General features: G+C 40.3%; 1 protein-coding gene across 4 annotated transcripts; it reads right to left on the bottom strand.

Annotated features, from left to right (window-relative positions):
- DSCR3 (DSCR3 arrestin fold containing) lies at window positions 244–17,792 on the bottom strand. 4 transcript variants are annotated; one of them, XM_021405441.1, is made up of 10 exons: window positions 17,595–17,773; window positions 10,228–10,302; window positions 9,789–9,900; window positions 9,349–9,492; window positions 7,156–7,305; window positions 6,482–6,562; window positions 3,912–3,986; window positions 3,534–3,684; window positions 3,056–3,208; window positions 244–1,892 (listed from the first exon to the last, which is right to left on the bottom strand). In XM_021405441.1, exons 4-10 carry the CDS (start codon window positions 9,421–9,423, stop codon window positions 1,810–1,812), a joined length of 768 nt encoding a protein of 255 aa, XP_021261116.1. In that variant the 5' UTR covers window positions 9,424–9,492; window positions 9,789–9,900; window positions 10,228–10,302; window positions 17,595–17,773; the 3' UTR covers window positions 244–1,809. The 4 variants fall into 4 exon arrangements, with proteins under 4 accessions (XP_021261116.1, XP_021261107.1, XP_021261103.1 ...); XM_021405432.1 differs by lacking the exon at window positions 9,789–9,900; XM_021405428.1 differs by lacking the exons at window positions 9,789–9,900; window positions 10,228–10,302 and having other exon boundaries at window positions 17,595–17,791.

Genomic DNA, 18,015 nt, shown 5'->3' on the forward strand with positions numbered 1-18,015 from the left:
CATTCTTTAACCCGTCAGTATCCCAGGAACAACACAATACAGGCAGAGGGGCAACCTCATAGATTGCAGTTACAGCAGTTCTGCCGCGGATACAATGGCCAGGGGCGGGATGAATGTAACTTTGGAATGTGAAGTGATGCTGCTGCTTTAGGTGTGAGCAGCAGGTGGCACTCGTGTAGACTAAAATCATCTCGACTAGGAACAGGGGCTCTTGTCTTCCAGAAATCATGCTGTACATACTGGTTTCTGATCTTAAACACTTTTTTTTATTTCTAGTAAATGGGGGGGGGAGGGCGCAGAGAGGGGATAGAGGAGAGCAAAGGTTTTTTGTTCTTCAAACAACTTCAAGTGCTTATTCCTGAAGTAGAGCTGATACCAAACCACAGCCAAACTCAGAACTACATTTTGCTGCTTAGCAATGTTGCTGGACAAAGCTACAAGAAGTTGGTTGATTTTGGCTGTTTTCTTTTTAATTCTTTTTAGGTTGTCATCTTTATCCTCATACTTGATGTAGCACCCTATATACTTAGCCTGCCTCCATCTCACACAAAATGTACGGAAAATTAACAATTAGAAGAAAATAGTGACTGTTCTGTTAACTTCAAATAACGTCAAAGTCTTAACTTACTCCTTGGGGGAGGGTTACCTCTTGCTGGAATGGTTTTCCCATCTAGTTCCTACTTTGCCAGTTTATATGTACCTTCAAGATTTATGATTACAAGGACTTTAATGTATTTCTTAGTGTGAAGTTGTATATGTACTTTCACAAATTCCTTTTGTGGTGTTTGTGTTTGTAGCTTTATATTGATCAAGTGGCAACATGAACCCACCTGTTTAAGCAGTGAATGGCTATCTCCTTAGGAGTGGTTGCTCACATCACGAGTAATAGTCTTCTGTGGGCACAAGGTGCCCCAGCGTAAGTGTATTTTAGGCACTTTCTCCAGTACTGGGTCTAGTCTGCACTCCAAACAGACAGGTATGCAACAGTGCAGTGTTTGTCCTGGCAATCATTCCTTTTTCACATCACAGCTGAGTGGGACAAGTCTAGTAAAGAGGAAAGATGTTAAAATGCCCACAATAAGTACAGTTTGAAGCTAAAAACTTTTGACTCATCTTTCCTGGCGCTATTTTATGCAAACAGCAAAGGTAAAGCAAGGGCATTTTTTTGTCCAGGGAGAAGTTACACGCGAAGCAGTAACTTCAGTTCTAAGCACTCCTTCAAGGCAGACTCATTCCTCCTTTGACCAAAATACACTTGATGTTATTTCACATCTCTTAATTCAGTCATCTTGCAATATTCAGCCCATGACACTGTGCATTGTAGTAGCACCATTTATTACACTTTCACAGATACTATTCAGTATTATATCCCAGTCCTGTCCCCTCCTCAAATATATATACACACCATATATAACAGGACTGACTCTGTTTAAGAGGTCTTTAAAGGACTTTGGAACAAGTGTTACATTATGAATTAAGCAGAAAAACTTACTTTGCATATTTCTATAACTTGTAGAAACATGCAAAAAAAATCATTCACAATTTGGCTGAGAAAAGTGGAAAATCTGGCTGCTGAAATCAGAAGGACACTTGACAGGGCTCTCAGGATAGTTAATCCACATAGGCTATCATAAGACAGGCACGGGTCTTGGGAAGAATTATAGACTGAAAACCCAAGAACCACCATCAGGAAGAAGGAAGTGATGAGTTTTCACTTAAAATAACACAAGATAAGATAAAATCTTATTTTGTCTCTGAATTATTTCATCATTCTCCAGTGAATCCTTAAGTGATTCTTCCTCTGGCTATTTACATCCTGCAGAGCTTCAGTGGGAAGTTCTCTGTGATGAGATGATCATCATGCAGAAGGACAACAATGTTCACTTCAAACTCTACAGGAAAGGGAGAAAAAAAAACAACAAAGGGTTCCATTAATTAAATTAATCCATTCAACTGAACTGTAACAGTAGGACCAGAGCAGACAGCGTGTTGGTCAGAAACAGCATCGGGTCTATAAAGAATTCTAATTGGAGTCAACATAAAGACAGAGCCTCCCACATGAAGGAAGGCAGAGATTACACCGAACATACTTCTCTTTTTTTGGGCATCTTCATACTTCTATTAAGACTTAAAATACATAAAAGTAAGTACAATATTATCAGCAGCCATTTCTTATTTCATAGTTAGAAATGGCCAAGGTAGACCAGAATAATATTTTGGGGGGAGAAAAAAATCACAGTAAATATCAGGTACAAAAATGCTCTTGAGAGAAAGAGGTAATTGGGTAGTCAAAGCTGAAAAGCTACCTGTACATATTTGTCCAAGATTCACAACAGGAAGCATGAGGAGCTTCAGTTGGGAAGGATCCTGGAAGTAGGGATTTCTACTGTACGAACAGCTACTACTGTAGTAGCAGCCTCAATGTGATGCAATTAAATTAAAAAAAAAAATACCACAGGCTAGCAAGGAGAATTTCTGAAGTACTTATCTGAACAAATGAGAAATATCCTAAATTTTAGATGTCTGTTAATGAAAATGGTAGAGTTTGGATATAGTTAGGAGGAAGTGGCCTGTGTAAATCAAGAAAGTAAAGTCAGATACAGTTTGCTTCACTTCTGAGTCTGTGCAGCAGGAGAACGGGAAGCAAAAAAGAAGATGCTGTGGAAGGAGGGATTCTCACTGGTGACGGAAAGAAGGAAATGATCATCATTGTATTTTATTCTTGGGCTACTACTCAGGTGTTGAATAACACCAGACTTTTTTGGCAGAAAAAAAAATGACTTGTTGATTACTCTGGCTATGTAATTCTCTTAGAACTTGCATAATAGTATCCTAACTAACTGTTTCTGATTGGAAGCACTTGGTCTCTGGTTCCTTAGTCTGTATGAAATACAGCATACTGCAGTCCTGTTCATGGAACCTCTACATGGAAATAGATGTTTTTGTATTTTTCTTGCACAGCAATTTATCCCATTACCTGCCAGAAGCTAAAGTGAAACTAGCAGCTTATTTTTAATGGAAGATGCCAATACAGCATAAGATCCTATCCACTTACCAACTTTGAAGTTTGTTGTTTCCAGGGTAGGGCAAGTGAACAACCTGGGGAACACCATGTATATTGGAATCGGTAGGCCTCTGCAGACATCTCCATCAGCAATCTGAATATTCTGTATCTCTGTGGCATCTCTGGCATAACCTTCCGCACACCCTAGTGAAAGCAAGGAATTCAGAGAGAGAGGAAGGGAAGGAAAAGCAGTGGCCAAAATTCACATTTGACGATTTACTGTGGGTGGGAGCAGGGAAGGGAAGAGGGCATGGCCTTTCGCCCTTTGATTTGTGAGTTTTCACATTAGCGCTCCAGAATTAGGAGTCATAGAGATTTAATTTAAATCAGTGTTTGGACTGTTCCACATGAAATGCAAACTTATTTTTGCCAGTCATTTTAGCTGTATGGTTTCTGGCAGTCTTGCGTACTGAACATATATGTGGTAATTACTGCAGCATATACATGTTCCACTTACAGAGAAACTTACCACAGGTTTCCACACGTACTAACTGCAGCTCAATACTTTTGACTGCAGCTTCTGCACTCTCCACTACCAGCTCCCCTGTTAGTGGCTGCGTAATGACACAGTTTGTAGAACTGAGATGGCCTCTGATGAGAAATTTTGGAAGTGAGGCTCTCTAAGAAGATGGAGGGAGAAACAACAAATGTAACTAATCATCACTGCCAGAAGAGAACAGGCAGCATCACCTTACAAAATAGAAGCAGGAGGTGGGGGAGAAAAAAAAAAAAAAGGAAAAAAGACAATTATGTGCAGCAAAGCATTTATTCATTCTTTTCTTGTTTTCGTTCAGAATCACACAAGTTATTAGATTAAAAGTAAATAAATAAAACCCAAACAACTCACCTCTTTAACATTCTGCAAAGTTTCAGGAGTAATTGTGAAGTCTACTGGGCTTGGCGTCAGTTTCCCTTTCTGTGACTACAGAGTAATGAGACAGTTCAGCTCTAACTGATTTACAGCACACAAACACACACTCTGAATACTAAAATCAAACAACAATTGGCTGTGTTCATTTTCAGGATTGTCCGCATACTTAAAGTATGTATCTGTGTAACAACAGGCCTGAGATTTCCTGCATTTGTTATTAAGTAATATTATGATATTGTCTAAACAAATCACAGCGTATCGCAAATCTGAATTCTAGAACCAGAACTGTCAGATTTGGATTACTTTGCACTTGCCATTGCGATAAACCACAACAGGATCTCCATTTTTAAGTTTTTGGCATAAGCTCCACCTACACTGAAAAACAACCGAATAAACCAAGTGTTTGATTGCTCTAAATGCCCTGGAGGAAAAGGAACAAAACACTACCAATCTTCTGAAACATACTGAATGCTATAGAAAAAAAGATCCATTTCACATTCCTGTATTTACAAATAATTACATTTTGTATGTCACGCCTAATGTTTCGTTATCAATACTTTGTAAATTTGGGCAGAGAAGAGAAGGGTAAATTATTTGGTGTAATGGAGCGTGTTTATTTATATGTTTAAAGAACTTTCCCTCCCTCTTGCTATATCTGAGCACTTCGAACTCTCTTTGCTGCCTTTCAGGGACAGCTCAGGTCTCTTAAGCCATCCTTATATCAAAAGGAGATCCTCAGTTGAGGGAATCTAATCTGGCATTGATTTAATAGGCATGAAGTTTCAGCTTCTTTAACTGTAAAATAAGCAAAAACTTGGTCCAGGTTAACTTTCCATACTGGAGAAACAATTTTAGGGGCACATTCTTACAGTTCTTAGTACTTATTTACATCACTTATCACAGAACCAAGAAGTTAGTCTTCACATAAATGGCTGGGCCCTGAGCTCGGCTGAGATGCAGTCTGTGCTGTGAATCAGGAAGGCAAGTGTAATTTACCATTCACCACGCTCTCTCCTCGTCCTTATCTCAGAGGGATACACTGTCTTTTCCCTACATATTCAGAACAAGCGATCAGCACAGCATCAATCAGGAGAGACCCAATTGTATGTGACTGGGAGTTGGTAGAGCGCTGCTCTCCCAATGGCCTTAACTTGAACTCTAAGTTAGGACTTACAATCACTACCTAAGAATTCAAAACAGCTTCTGCTGCCCAGCTGCAAGATGGAAGATAATAGCAAAAAGATTGACTGTATTCTCCCACAAATGACAAATTCTAGCGAAGAATAAGGTTAAGGGAAATGGTACACGGAGCACAGACAGCGAGAATTATATGTTCAGTAAAACCTCATTAATTCGCCCCAACAGGAAGATTCGTCATGATTTATTGACTTGTGTTCTAAGAAGTGCTGTAGTGGGAACATGAAATAAAATCAGGAAACTGCACAATGTAATTTGTTCCCTATTTTCACAACTGTGGCTTACTTATAATGCAATGATGGACTAATAAAAAGTAGCATAATACATTTTAGAAAATAATACAATCCTGCCAACAGAAGACCTCTTTTTAGCACATAGCTAAATCTGTGGTAGGATAGAACGAAAACAGCACGTTTCCACCATATTACACCATAAGAAAGACAGAGTCTACCCCTTTAATCGCTCTGTTAAAAACTTCAAAGGAATGATACAAAACAGTATGTTCTAGTAAGTTCTGTGTGGAAGAAGAGGTATTTAGTGAGGCCTGCACAGTCTGTACTGATAGCACACGCTCTGAACGTGTGTATAAGGCAACATAAACTAAAAAGAGAAAAAAAAATCTGCTATAAGAACTTCAAAATAACAAGCAGTAAGCCATTTATTGCGAGACAGTTAAAGCTCATCCCACAGCGATACAGAAGTAAGAGCGTCTCCCTGTCGCTGACTGGAGAGCGTGGCTGTAAGTTAACATGGATATCTAGCACAAGGCCAAACGTGGGCTTATGTAATAAAGGTGATTAAGCTGACAAGTTTCTTCCTTCCAATTTGATGCGGTCCTAACTTTGATATTTTGGCTTGGGGCTCTAAGTCACAATCAGGCATCTGACTAACAGAAATTATGTGCTGCTTCTCAACTAATAAACTCCCCTTTTCTAGGGCAGGCCTTGTGGGTGCCTGAAACCTTTGGATAGGAAACATTCGAATAATCTGAAAGTGTTTAGAAGAACACAATATTTATCTAACCACACTATTGTTTCAGATCTAAAGAAATAAATAATAATAAATACAATGCAAATTCTATTTGTACCTCCTACATTAAATGAAAAGAACAGTATGTAACGCTTATCAGGAAAAACTGACACAGCTCTTTTGGATATTTTTGTTTTTAAATGTTATGTCCTTTACTTATACATACCACATATAATATTGTTTTACTTGGTCTTCTAACCTTACCTCCAAACTTCACTTAAAATGAAAAATAAAAATAAAATAAACCAAATCAGAGCCAGCAAAGCAGACACACAACCAAGCTCCCCTCACTTTGTACAGTTAACACAGACTGTACTTACCAGTGAGTGGACAATGAATTCGCAAGTCTTAGTTAGGTCTTTTGCCAGCAGAGAACGTCGCATATCACACCGCAGGGTATACTGGCAAGAATGGGATGATAAAGAGAAAGAAGGGAGACTTATTTAAGAGCTTAAGATTTCCTCCATCTGCTAACCTTCAGTCCTTCATATGTGTGTGTGTATATATATATATGTATATATATATGTATGTGCAGAATGTTGTTGATTTTAATATTTAAGGCACCGTTTACAGCAGATGAGTAGGCAATGCATATACCAGTGATGCAGTGGGAAGGAGATGCAAGGCATACGATTTCAGATGCCCCAAATGAAAGCTAATTTTAGAGCTTACAGGCCCGCCACCATTTTCAAATGCTTTTCGTATCTCCCGTGTTATAACAGCCAATGAGATGGAGGAACTAATTCACTGAAACAGTATCGCTCTTGTATGGCTTGAGCCCCCAAATGACTTTTGGTTAAGACTGATTACGGTACTGCTTCTCCTTAAACCAAAGCATAGTGAGAAGGATCTCTAACTTTCTGCTTATCCTTCAAATTGACAAAAACATATTTAAAGACAGTATGGCAGAAAACTTTATCCTCTGTCTCCACGGAGGGAGAGACACTGCAGGTAACAAAAGCTCAGATTTTCTTTATGGGTAGGACTGCCTTACCTGGATGTTAACAAAGACACCGTGATACGTCTCATACAGAACTTTGTTGCCCTTCACGTGCAATGGAAATTCAAAAGGAATTTCTGTCTTGCCACTGGGAAGCTTCCCTGGCTTTACCATTTCAATAGTGCTGTTAATAATTTGAATAGGCTGCAAAAATAAATATTAAGATTTAGTCTGAACCACAGTGACAGTCGCATCATTTCAAAAAGAACCAACAATGCTACTGAATTCTAACAGGCTTCATGAATTTTCAAAAATTCAGATATTTTTTCCTCGTACGCAGTTCTCCAGTCTTAGGAGGAATGGAAATACTATGTTTTGTTCAGAAAAGTGATGTATCAAATTAATGACTAAGCGTATTAGAGAACTGAACAGCAAAGTCTCAAAGTCTGAAGCACCTTGGAAAGCAAAATTCCATTTTCCAAGTGATGACCCATAGTATTAGCTGTGGAAATCAATAAGTACATGTGCCAGTTCAGCAGGCAGCCATTCCCCACTGCCCTGCTGCCCGCACACCACCACTTCTCACCCCAGAGCTTTCTCTTAAGGGCTAATTTACCTCCGGAATTATGGTTATAACTAAAATTTGGCATTGGACTAGGAAAGCCTGATAATCCTCATGAAAAATGCATACATGAACACAAACAGAACAGAGCAAAAGCAGCAGGACTAGTGCGTGATAGGGAAGCAGACTGAATATCCAGCACAGCATTACTACTAGCATCTCATTTTCATTCAAGATTTCAGTTTCTTGCAAACGGTTAAAGTTGCTTCAAAGTCTCATTGATAAGAGACGCAATCCCTCATTATCTTACTGTTTCGTTACTTACAGGTATTCGTTGAGTATAAAAACTGCAAGAGCTGAAAGAGTAATTATTGTGCTGACATTTAAGGAGATAAAGCTAAGCCTTCCCCATTTAGGTTTATTCCAACCTGTGCTTTTAACATGAGAAAGTGGAAAGACTGAACCAAGCTGACTGCTCACTTGTGCTAAAAGAAGTAGCCTAACTTGCTTCTCCATGTGGCATTACTTTCTCTTGTGTCAAACCAGACGTTCATCTGACCTATCAGTAAGGTAATTCAATTCAAATAAATTAAACTGAGATATCAGAAATAAACTTGCCCTCTCCTGATCTACTAATCTAATAAATTAAATCAACCAGAATGAGCAGAAACAAAGCAGCAAAAGCAGTGCTGAATGAAGAGAAGGGATTAAATGATCTCAGCCCATCTTAGGGAATATCTTAAAGGGAACTTCTTTTCCTCCAGCTCATAATAAAGTGTTTATTTCTCACTTAGAAAGAAGCTAATCAATAAATGCTGAGTTCACCAGGAAAAAGATGACTATAAAGAAGGATGCTCACTGCAGCTTTGCTTGAAGATTACACTTCTCTACAGTTTTATTTCTAGTTTCCCTCTAGTAGGCTGGAACAAGAAAATCCTATTGCTTCTTCTGTTTTTCTCTTTTTCAGTCATTCACAGAGAGATTACTCATGCTGTAAACAAAATTACTATGAAACAAATTAAGACTTTAAAAGACCCTACACTTAAGCTATGCCGACTTTGGCAAACTGTTCCACAAATACATCATGCTTCTAGGCATAGGCAACCTTGACCTTCAATCAGTAGAGCCATATTTGTGTGCAGCCCAAGATAACTTGCCCTGCTAGATTCCAGACCTCACACTTCCAAACCTGGAGAGCAGCAGAGAGGCCTTCCAGGATCCTGTGCTCAACCTGCTGGGCTGCAGGGTCATACTGCACAGAGGAACCTGTATTGTGCCCAGCAGCACACAACCTCAATGGCCTCTGCAGAAACTCCTGTTGTAATGACCGATCTGGCACATGGTTTAGTGGGGTTATTGGTGGTAGGTGGATGGTTGGACTGGATGATCTTGTAGGTCTTTTCCAATCTAGCTAATTCTATGATTCTGTGATTCTAAAAGTCCAGTTAAACTTGGTCACTGCAGAATGCACCTCCAGTAACCTTAGTATTTATGTTACTGTACTTCTTCCCTAAAGATAACTCTCCAATCTCTCCAAAACGGAGAGAGAACGCTAAGCATTTCTCTGCTTTCTATCATTCGCATACCGTGAAGTACTGTACCTTCCTGAGAGCCACTAAGGAAAAAAATCTATGAAAATAGTGAAAAGTTTCATGCTGAAAATATCAACCTGCACAGGTTCTTACCTTGACAGAGTTATAGAAAGCTTCAAACACACCCACACTTTTGGCACTAAGCTGCAGATTTACAGATCCTTCCATTGTCAATGAGATGCCTTGGTGCTGGACCGTGTCCTTACTCGTTATGACCACGACTCCAGAAAGAATTTCCTAATAGGAGAAAAGACAACACGTGAACAATTGCTTAAAGCAATTCCTTCTATTGCTGTTACTCAGGCAATGTGCTACCTGATTTTCCAACAGCTCAAAGCTGTTCCCAAATTACAGTCTAGCCTTGTTAGAATAGACAAATACTGATAATGAAATAATGCGAGGAACAGACCATCATACTTCCAGTTTGTTTTCTTTAAAAACATTCTCCTCCTTCTCACAGAAGTACAATTCTAAAAGTTTCAGTTGCGTTCCAACGCTTTGAGATTTTCCTGGCAAATGAAAAATATCCTCACCAACAGCCGTCAGTTCAGTTGGCAACAGTTAAGTTCCATTTCCAAATCCCAGGAGAGATTTTAATACAAAAAGCGGGATGCTCAGCCATAAGGAATGGAAGAGAGAGCAAAGCTGTGAAAGAGATGCCCAAGCTAAGGTTAATCTCAAGAGCTGTTTAGAGCAAATGAATTAAAAAAAAAAAAAAAAAAAGAACCAACAACAAAAAAAACCCGCTTCATAGATGTTCTGCTACACAAACCCATGCCCTGCTACATGGGAAACAGTTTCAAAGTGTATATGAATCTAAGGGTAAGATGAGTGAGCCAAGAGACAGGTCACTTAACCCATTAAGAATGTATTTGCACAAGAACATGGAATCTTTTAAGTACAAATTTGGAAGGTCTAACACTGAAAAAGGATTAAATGCAGGACGGCAAGACACGTTTCATTTTTACATACCCCATCATTTATCCTTCCCCTCTCCTACAGCAGAGAATCCACTCCAATCCAGTACGCCATGCCAAACACACACATCTGGAAACAGCAGCAAGTGATTTGAGAACTTGGAACTTTCTTTGGACTGACCTTCTCCTCCGCTCGACAGCAAAGCTCTGCGCCTTCGCCAGGCTTGCCGGCCACCCACCAAACTACAGATTCAAACAGTAACTCAGACTGCCCGCTCCACGCTCGACCAGTTAGAACCAGTCTAGCTCTGTACATTTGACAGACACTACTCGAATGCTGCCAGCCTTTTGTCTTTACTAGTGGTACAGCATGACAATATAGAAAATGGGTCAGGCAGTTTAAAGCAGAACAGGGTAGCAGCAGAACATCAAGCATCACCGTGAAGGCTGACACGCTGCAAATCTGAGAAGAGGACCTGCAGCAACTGGGAAACTCCAGGAACAGAAGGCACAAGCACAAAAGGACAGTGAAGAAAAGCTGACCTAAATACTGCACTGCTTTGCAAACAGGCTTTAATTAGTACCAGCAATTAGGTTATTGCTTTAAAAAAAAAAAATGAGTGCTGCTGAATTATAAGAAGCAAGGACAATCCTGAACATATGAAGTGCTTCAGTAAATGAGAACAGACTCCTATCATATAGCAATAACCTATTCCAGAGCTATCACCTACATAGCTTCACACAGGAAGGTTGTATGTATTTAGGGCAGAAGGGAGAAGAATAAATTAAATATGATTTTTTCTTTAAACAATAAGCATCTCATAAGAAACTAAAAAAAAAATTAAACAAAAACCTTGAAATCGCTTTTTAACAAGCAGCTTAAAGAAGTCACTTGTCAGAGGAGATGGTAGCATCACAGAAGAGATGCTTTAATTTTTATCTGAACTGCCCGTATGCAACCAGGTTCTATTTCCATTTTACAATGGGTGGGTACTCTTTCATATCCTCTCTAAATACAAAGCTTTCGGTATACTTGTCCTTCCAAGAAGTACAAATCAAAGAACATAAATGTATCAAGATGATAAAATACTTACAGTCAGCACACCATTTATGAGAAAGCTTTTTAGTCTTGCAAAACCAAACAAAAACATTTGAAAAAGTTACTTGGCATCACTAGACTGATCAGTACTGTCTTCATATCAAAAGGGATTCATTTATCCTTATTTATCTTATACCTTATCATTCTCTACAACCACCTGAAAGGAGGTTGTAGCAAGGTGGGATTTGCCTCTTCTCCCAGGTAACAGCAATAACATGAGAGGGAATGGCTTTAAGTTGTGCCAGGGGAGGTTCAGGTTGAATATTAGGAACCATTTATTCTCAGAGTGGTGAGGCAGTGGCACAGGCTGCCCAGGGAGGTGGTAGAGTCACCGTCCCTGGAGGTGTTCAAGAGCCGTGTGGATGTGGCACTGAGGGACGTGGTCAGTGGGCATGGTGGAGGTGGGCTGGTGGTTGGACTAGGTGATCTTAGAGGTCTTTTCCAACCTTAATGATTCTATAAAGGTGTAGAGTAAGTCACCACTGGAATGAATCCCCACTTATTACAACGAAGCAACTTAGCATCTGTTGCTTTTGCTCACTTTCTACCTTCACACTTACTAGGAACTGCTCACAGCTTCACCACATGATCACAAAACTTCACAAAATGGAATAATGAATAATGCTAATGCACTTCTACAAAGAATTATTCTCCTAACAAGAGTAACTATCCACAGAAAGGACACTACATTATGTGAAGCAGACAGAGTAGTGCATGCTACACTGGAACAAAACATTCCTGTGAGAAGACTGTCCCAAGTTAATGATCACCAAATAAGCTCATTAGTCTTCTGTTGTCAGTTCCTCACCTTCCAAACAGGCACATGAAACTGACAGAAAAGTCACAAGTACAATGAACATCTGCTTCATCTAATCCAACTGCATCATCCCTTGTTTCCGTAGTTCTTGAGCAGTTATCTGAGTTTGGCTGAGGACAATTAGGGATGATCTCTGTTCAGTAAGAAGAAATAGCGCGTAACAGATCACAGAATCTCATCTCTAAACTCCTAAGACAAGCTGAGCCTTCTGGCTAAACCAGGCAGCCAATCCGTGTCTTTACACATGATGTAAAGAGTCAAAGGATCAAAGCACACACTGTCTTGTCCCATAGGTTGTTTGCTGAGAATTACTTCTAGTGTTAAAATACATACCAGTTCCACTCTGACTGTTTACAGGCAAGTCTGCTTGCTTGAGTAAGGTGCTACAAAAAGCTTCTAGCTAGATATGAGGTACTTTCCGACTGGAGCTAGTCATTTGACAGAACTGCTGATAAGAAATATCAGCCTGATTTATTTTCAAATGAGAGGTAGTTTTGAAAAAACACCAGCACCAAAATCAATCAAACAAAACAAACCATAAGGCAGGCTTTCAGGACCACCTGAAACCTGCCATCACATTTTTTCGAGCACTGACAGCAGGAGAAGACATCATACTGAATGCCATACAGAAACACCAATTATCCAGCTCCAGTTTATACTAACTATATCTCTATGGATTGAGCTTGTCACTGGTTTGGTAGAATGGAAGTCCATGGTCAGCTGGTTGCCAACAAGATCATTTAGTTTCCTTTGGGGTTCTTCTTTCCACATTACAAGCCTTTAATTTTGGGACTAAGGGCGTGCATTTGGCAGTTTTAGACTTCCCATTAAGTTCACTTAAGTCACACTGACTAAATAGTCTTCTTCATTTTCTGCCACATGTATTATTCTACCCAGCTGATCCACCTGCAGATCTTAACTACACATTCTTCTGATTCTCTCTAGAGAAAGAGACATTCATTAGGAAAACCCTGCGGTATCCAGCTAACTGGACATCAGATGTTCCAAAACCTCAACGTTTAGTTTTGCAAAGCAGACTGCTTTGTCAGAAAAACTAAAAAGCTTCCGTAGGGGCAAATTCTAACTTCAGTATATTCTGGAGTCACTTGTCATTAAAAGTCTTTCGCTGACAGTCATTATGGCATTCTTCTTTGTACGCTGCATTTTTTCAGCCTTTTCAGCCTACAGTTCTTCTAATTATCCATTTTGGGCTAACTACCACAGATATTCCAGTCATCCTGTTAGGTTTGCTAAATAAAACGCATCATTAGTTGTGCCTGTCCCCTCTCATTCTTCCGGCATTCCAAAGTTTGTTAAATTAGCCTCAATGGCTTGGAATTCTCTATTCAATTAAAAAAAGGGGGGGAGGGAGGCGGAAGTCTCGTGAACACTGATCCTCTGTTCCTAGTTGCTGTAGAAAGCCTTATTTTGGTATAACAGAGCTGGCTATTAGGATCTATTTTATTATCTTTTTGTTCTTAAATCCCCAAGCTCTTCTCTCTTGCCTATCCTATCACTCTTTCTGCTCCAGGAAGTAGCAAATGTGCTGTTGTTTTTTACCCCCTATTTAAGATCATTTGTTTAAACCAAGTTTTCTCAAATTGAACTCTGAAAGAAACAAAGGTCTTTGTTTACTTAGTTCCTCCAGTTTCTGATGATCATAAACAAGGAATACAGAAATGGCAAGTTTTTATTTTTTAAAGCAGGAACACAGTCAATGATTTGTATCATGCACTATTATTTTATAAATGTTATGTCTGCTTTCTCCCAGTTACAGAAATAACAATTAACATAGAAGAAAAGAGGAATTTAAAATAACAAAGTTATTGCCAAGATGCTACCTTGCACTAAAAAAAAAAAAAAAAAAATTAGGAGGAGAAGAGATTTCAACTTGGCAAGAAAGATTGTTTTGTAATGATGAAAAATGCATGAATTCAACTGGATTTAATATAACCAAGGTCACTGTACCAGGATGAAAAGTAACCTGACCCAACCCAAGACAGCAGGGAACAGTAATTTGAAGACCGAATGATACGGCCATTTCAGCACCAAGGAGAAATGTAGAGGTCTTGGCCTTATGGAAAAAGCCTACAGAAAACCGCACATACCACTCTAAGCTTATAAAAAGCAAAATATGAGAAGTTACTCAGATGTTATTAATTTTCCTGGCCAGCTACTCACTTTGGACACACATTCTTCTCTCAGCAGCCTTCTGCTATGTACTTTGAACAATATTTCCCCCTAACAAGAATAAAGAAGAGTTCTGCAATAACATTATAGTTAACAAACTTACTTATCTTTAGGCATTTCTCCCTAGAAGTTTTTAATATAAACTCACACACCTTCAGGGCCTTCATTCATGTGGAATTTACTACTGCGAGAACCTCTGAACTTGTTAAATATGGGTCTCATATCTATTTCCCCTAACCCTTTCCCTCTTGGAGGTAATATGGAAACATAGCAAATGCTTTCAGGAGACTGAAAGATGCTGAACAGCACACACTCCACAGATCCAGAGATGCTGACTGCTAAAAAAAATCCCCAAATATTTCATGCATTCTCACAAAATACAAAACCAGAGCTTGAATGGAAGAATCAGCAGCCATTACCATTACCACTTCTTTGGTCTATTAGGACCTAGAAGCACAGGCTGAGACTCCTCAGAATTTTCTTCATCCACACAACTTTATCTGGTCTGTCCAGTTTCCTGCTCTGCTGGAGCTCTTCCACTACAAGCAGTCTCCATTCCATAGGCCACCCATTGCTTCTTAAAGTAAGAAAGAGATCACATTAGGCTTCATTGATTCTTGCACAATGTAGAGAAAGCCTACAGACTTGACTATGTCACATACTTTCAAAGGCTTAATGCTGAAATTATACCCAATCTGAGGAGATGACAGAAAAGGTAACTATATGCTATCACAGGCCTATACCATTTAGATGCCCCGTCCCTGGAGGCATTCAAGGCCAGACTGGATGTGGCTCTGGGCAGCCTGGTCTAGTGGTTGGTGACCCTGCACTTAGCGGGGGGGGTTGAGACTCGATGATCCTTGAGGTCCTTTTCAACCCAGGCCATTCTATGATTCTATGATTGCTGTTAAAGCCAAAATGATCCTCAGCGTAAGTTCTAAAAGCACCAAGAAGCACGTATTAAATTAAGCAGACCAGAATGCATTAGCTACTACATACCAACTCCCTGAGCAAATGTTTTGTACCTACTTAGGAGTGCAAAAAAAAAAAAAAGAACTGCTTTTATAACACACATAAAAACAAACATAAGGAACATTAAAGGTGCCTTAACTATCTGTCTGCTTAATTATGCAAAAATGTTTACCTACACAGACAAACATTACCACACTTTAAGCAAAGCTATCTCAAACTTCCTAGAGCTGAAAGTTAGGGCATCTCTCTGCTGTCACCTTTTCCTCCAGGTCCAGCACAGATCTATTCTGACACTGATTGTTACATACACTGTTTTACACTCTATTTGAGAAGCCATTCATAAGAAAACCAAAAAGGGCTATCTGATTCAACAGATATTATTCTTATATATATTTGAGAGTCACTCCATCCAAATACTATCTATCTGTTTCCCCCCTCTGGCTCACTAACCAACTCCATCAGTGTAAGAAAGGCAGCAGATACTGAATGGCTGTGAAAGTGAGCTGCACTGTGAAGTTACGCTGGATTAATCATGGTTTCAGGCAACTTATGACTTCAAAAGCTTTGTGCTAAGGGGCCTAACCACTGCATGATTTGAACATCACTGGTCTTGATGATCTCCAGAGGTCCCTTCTAACCCCTACAGTACCGTGATTCTGTGACCATCTTCTTTCATATCCAAATGCAGTTTTAAATGAGTTTGGAAAAATAAAAGATCAATTCAAGCCCCGGTATCCCCACTGCCTTCAGATAAATAGCAAGACATCTATATAGGGATGAGCTACGGTTTTTACTACAGGAATCCCCTCATTTTCAAGTCACACTGATGAAAGCATTTTTTGAGATGAAAGTTGTCATAGTCTGGAGGTATTATTAGCATAGCTGATGTCAGCAAAGCGTACAACAATCAGTACATTTCTAAAAAAGAAATAAAAAAAATAAAAAAACAACAAAGCTGCATGTATTCCATGCCTAATTAAGGAGAGATTTGCAATGCCTTCCTATGCCTAGGAAATTACCATCAAAAACTCATATTGTACTCCTAGCGCACAGCTCACTGCTGTTTCACATCATTCAAATCTCTGAATTTCAGACCTCATTAATGAACTAAAACTGTAAACCTCCTCATGTGGAGTTCGGGCGACAGTCAGTAAATACACCGCACAGATCTACTAATGGTGGTAAAAATCTTACTTAATTTCAGCTTGAAGACAGAATAAATATCCCTTTTCTTGTACTGAGAAAATCAGTCCTGTTTGGAATGATACAAAAGCAAGCCAAGGAGAGAAACTGAAAACAAACACAACAGTACAATAACACGTATCAGCAAAATGATGAGAAGGTGAGAAGCAGAGAAGAGCATTTACCACCAAAACATCACACCCAAAGGGATGTGCTGTTCACAGAACAACAGCTCAGCTTTACGGATGCTGCTGTCTTGATGATTCGACAACTGCAGAGCAGATGTTCCGTAACCTTTCATTCAAATCTGTTTAAAGCGGTTTCCCAGCATTAAAGGCATTCAGTAAGCTGAACATGCTTAGACATTGTAGGAGCCAAACTGCTATCATAGGGAGATAGATGTAGTGTGAATAGGGTTTCAGATGCCATGGAGAAACAAAAAAAGAGAGAAAAAAAAATGACCTGAATATCTCTGCTTAAACAATACTTCATTTCCAGAAACAGTGATAAAAGTATATCTCGAAAACATGAGCTAAGCGATTTATTTTTCACCAGTTGCTGTTGAAGTGAATGAAAAAGGAATGAAAATGAAATCACAGAATCATTAAGGTTGGAAAAATCCTCTAAGATCACCTAGTCCAACTGTTAGCCCATGCCCACTGACCACATCCCTCAGTGCCACACCTCCATGTTTCTTGAACACCTCCAGGGACAGTGACTCCACCACCTCCCTGGGCAGCCTGTGCCACTGCCTCACCACTCTTGCTGAGAATAAATTTCTCCTAACATCCAACCTGAACTTGGCACAACTTGAGGCCATTCCCTCTCGTCCTATCGCTGTTATGTGGGAGAAGAGGCCAACCCCACCTCACCACATCGTCCTTCCAGGTGGCTGTAAAGGAGCAAAGCCAACTGCTCTCGAAGGGAATGAAAAAGAGAATGAAAAAGCCACAGCATTCTTCAAGTAGCTGCAAAAGTTGAACTACACAAAATCACTTTATCACATACAACAACTACATCCGTGTAAAATTACTCAGAAATGAGTCAGAAAAAAATAAAAATAAATAAAAACGCAATCACTGGAAAAAGCGAAGTAGAACTGCTCTTGCCTGAAGACTGTATCTAAGAGGGCATTACTTCAGATACAAACAACAGCACTCACCCCGCAGCGGTACACCTTGTTGGCCCGCTTGATCTTGATGTCCAGTGCCGTGCCCATCGCTCCCTGACGGGACGGGAGCGGCCCCAGCGGGAGTAAACCCAGCCCCGCTCACCGGCTTCCGCCCGCGGGGCTTGGGGGCAGCGGGCGCCGCCAACATCCGGGGCTCCGCGACGTCATCTCTCGGCTCGTGACTCCGTTTCCCGCCCCGCCCCGCCCCGCCCCGCCCGCTTCCTGGCAGCGGGGAGCGGCCCTAACGGTCGGGTTTGGCGCGGCCTGGGCGGGCTCTTGCCTGCGCAGCCGTTGTGGCGCTGCTGAGGGGTCCGCCCCCTCGGCGGGAACTGGGCGGGAGAGGCGAGGGGAAGCCCGGGACCGAGGGGAGTCGCCTGACTGCGTTGCTCTGAAAGGAATTCTAGTCTTAAGG

The sequence above is a fragment of the Numida meleagris genome, chromosome 1, assembly GCF_002078875.1.
Source record: "Numida meleagris isolate 19003 breed g44 Domestic line chromosome 1, NumMel1.0, whole genome shotgun sequence".
NCBI lineage: Eukaryota > Metazoa > Chordata > Aves > Galliformes > Numididae > Numida > Numida meleagris.

Bases quoted from the DNA above. Each gene is read 5' to 3' on its own strand.
- DSCR3 (XM_021405428.1), bottom strand. From the start codon at position 17,651: ATGGGCACGGCACTGGACATCAAGATCAAGCGGGCCAACAAGGTGTAC. The intron at 7,306-9,348 runs GTAAGAACCTGT...TTATTTTTGCAG, and splicing joins CTTTCTATAACTCTGTCAAG to CCTATTCAAATTATTAACAG. The intron at 6,563-7,155 runs GTAAGGCAGTCC...CATTCTTGCCAG, and splicing joins GTGTCTTTGTTAACATCCAG to TATACCCTGCGGTGTGATAT.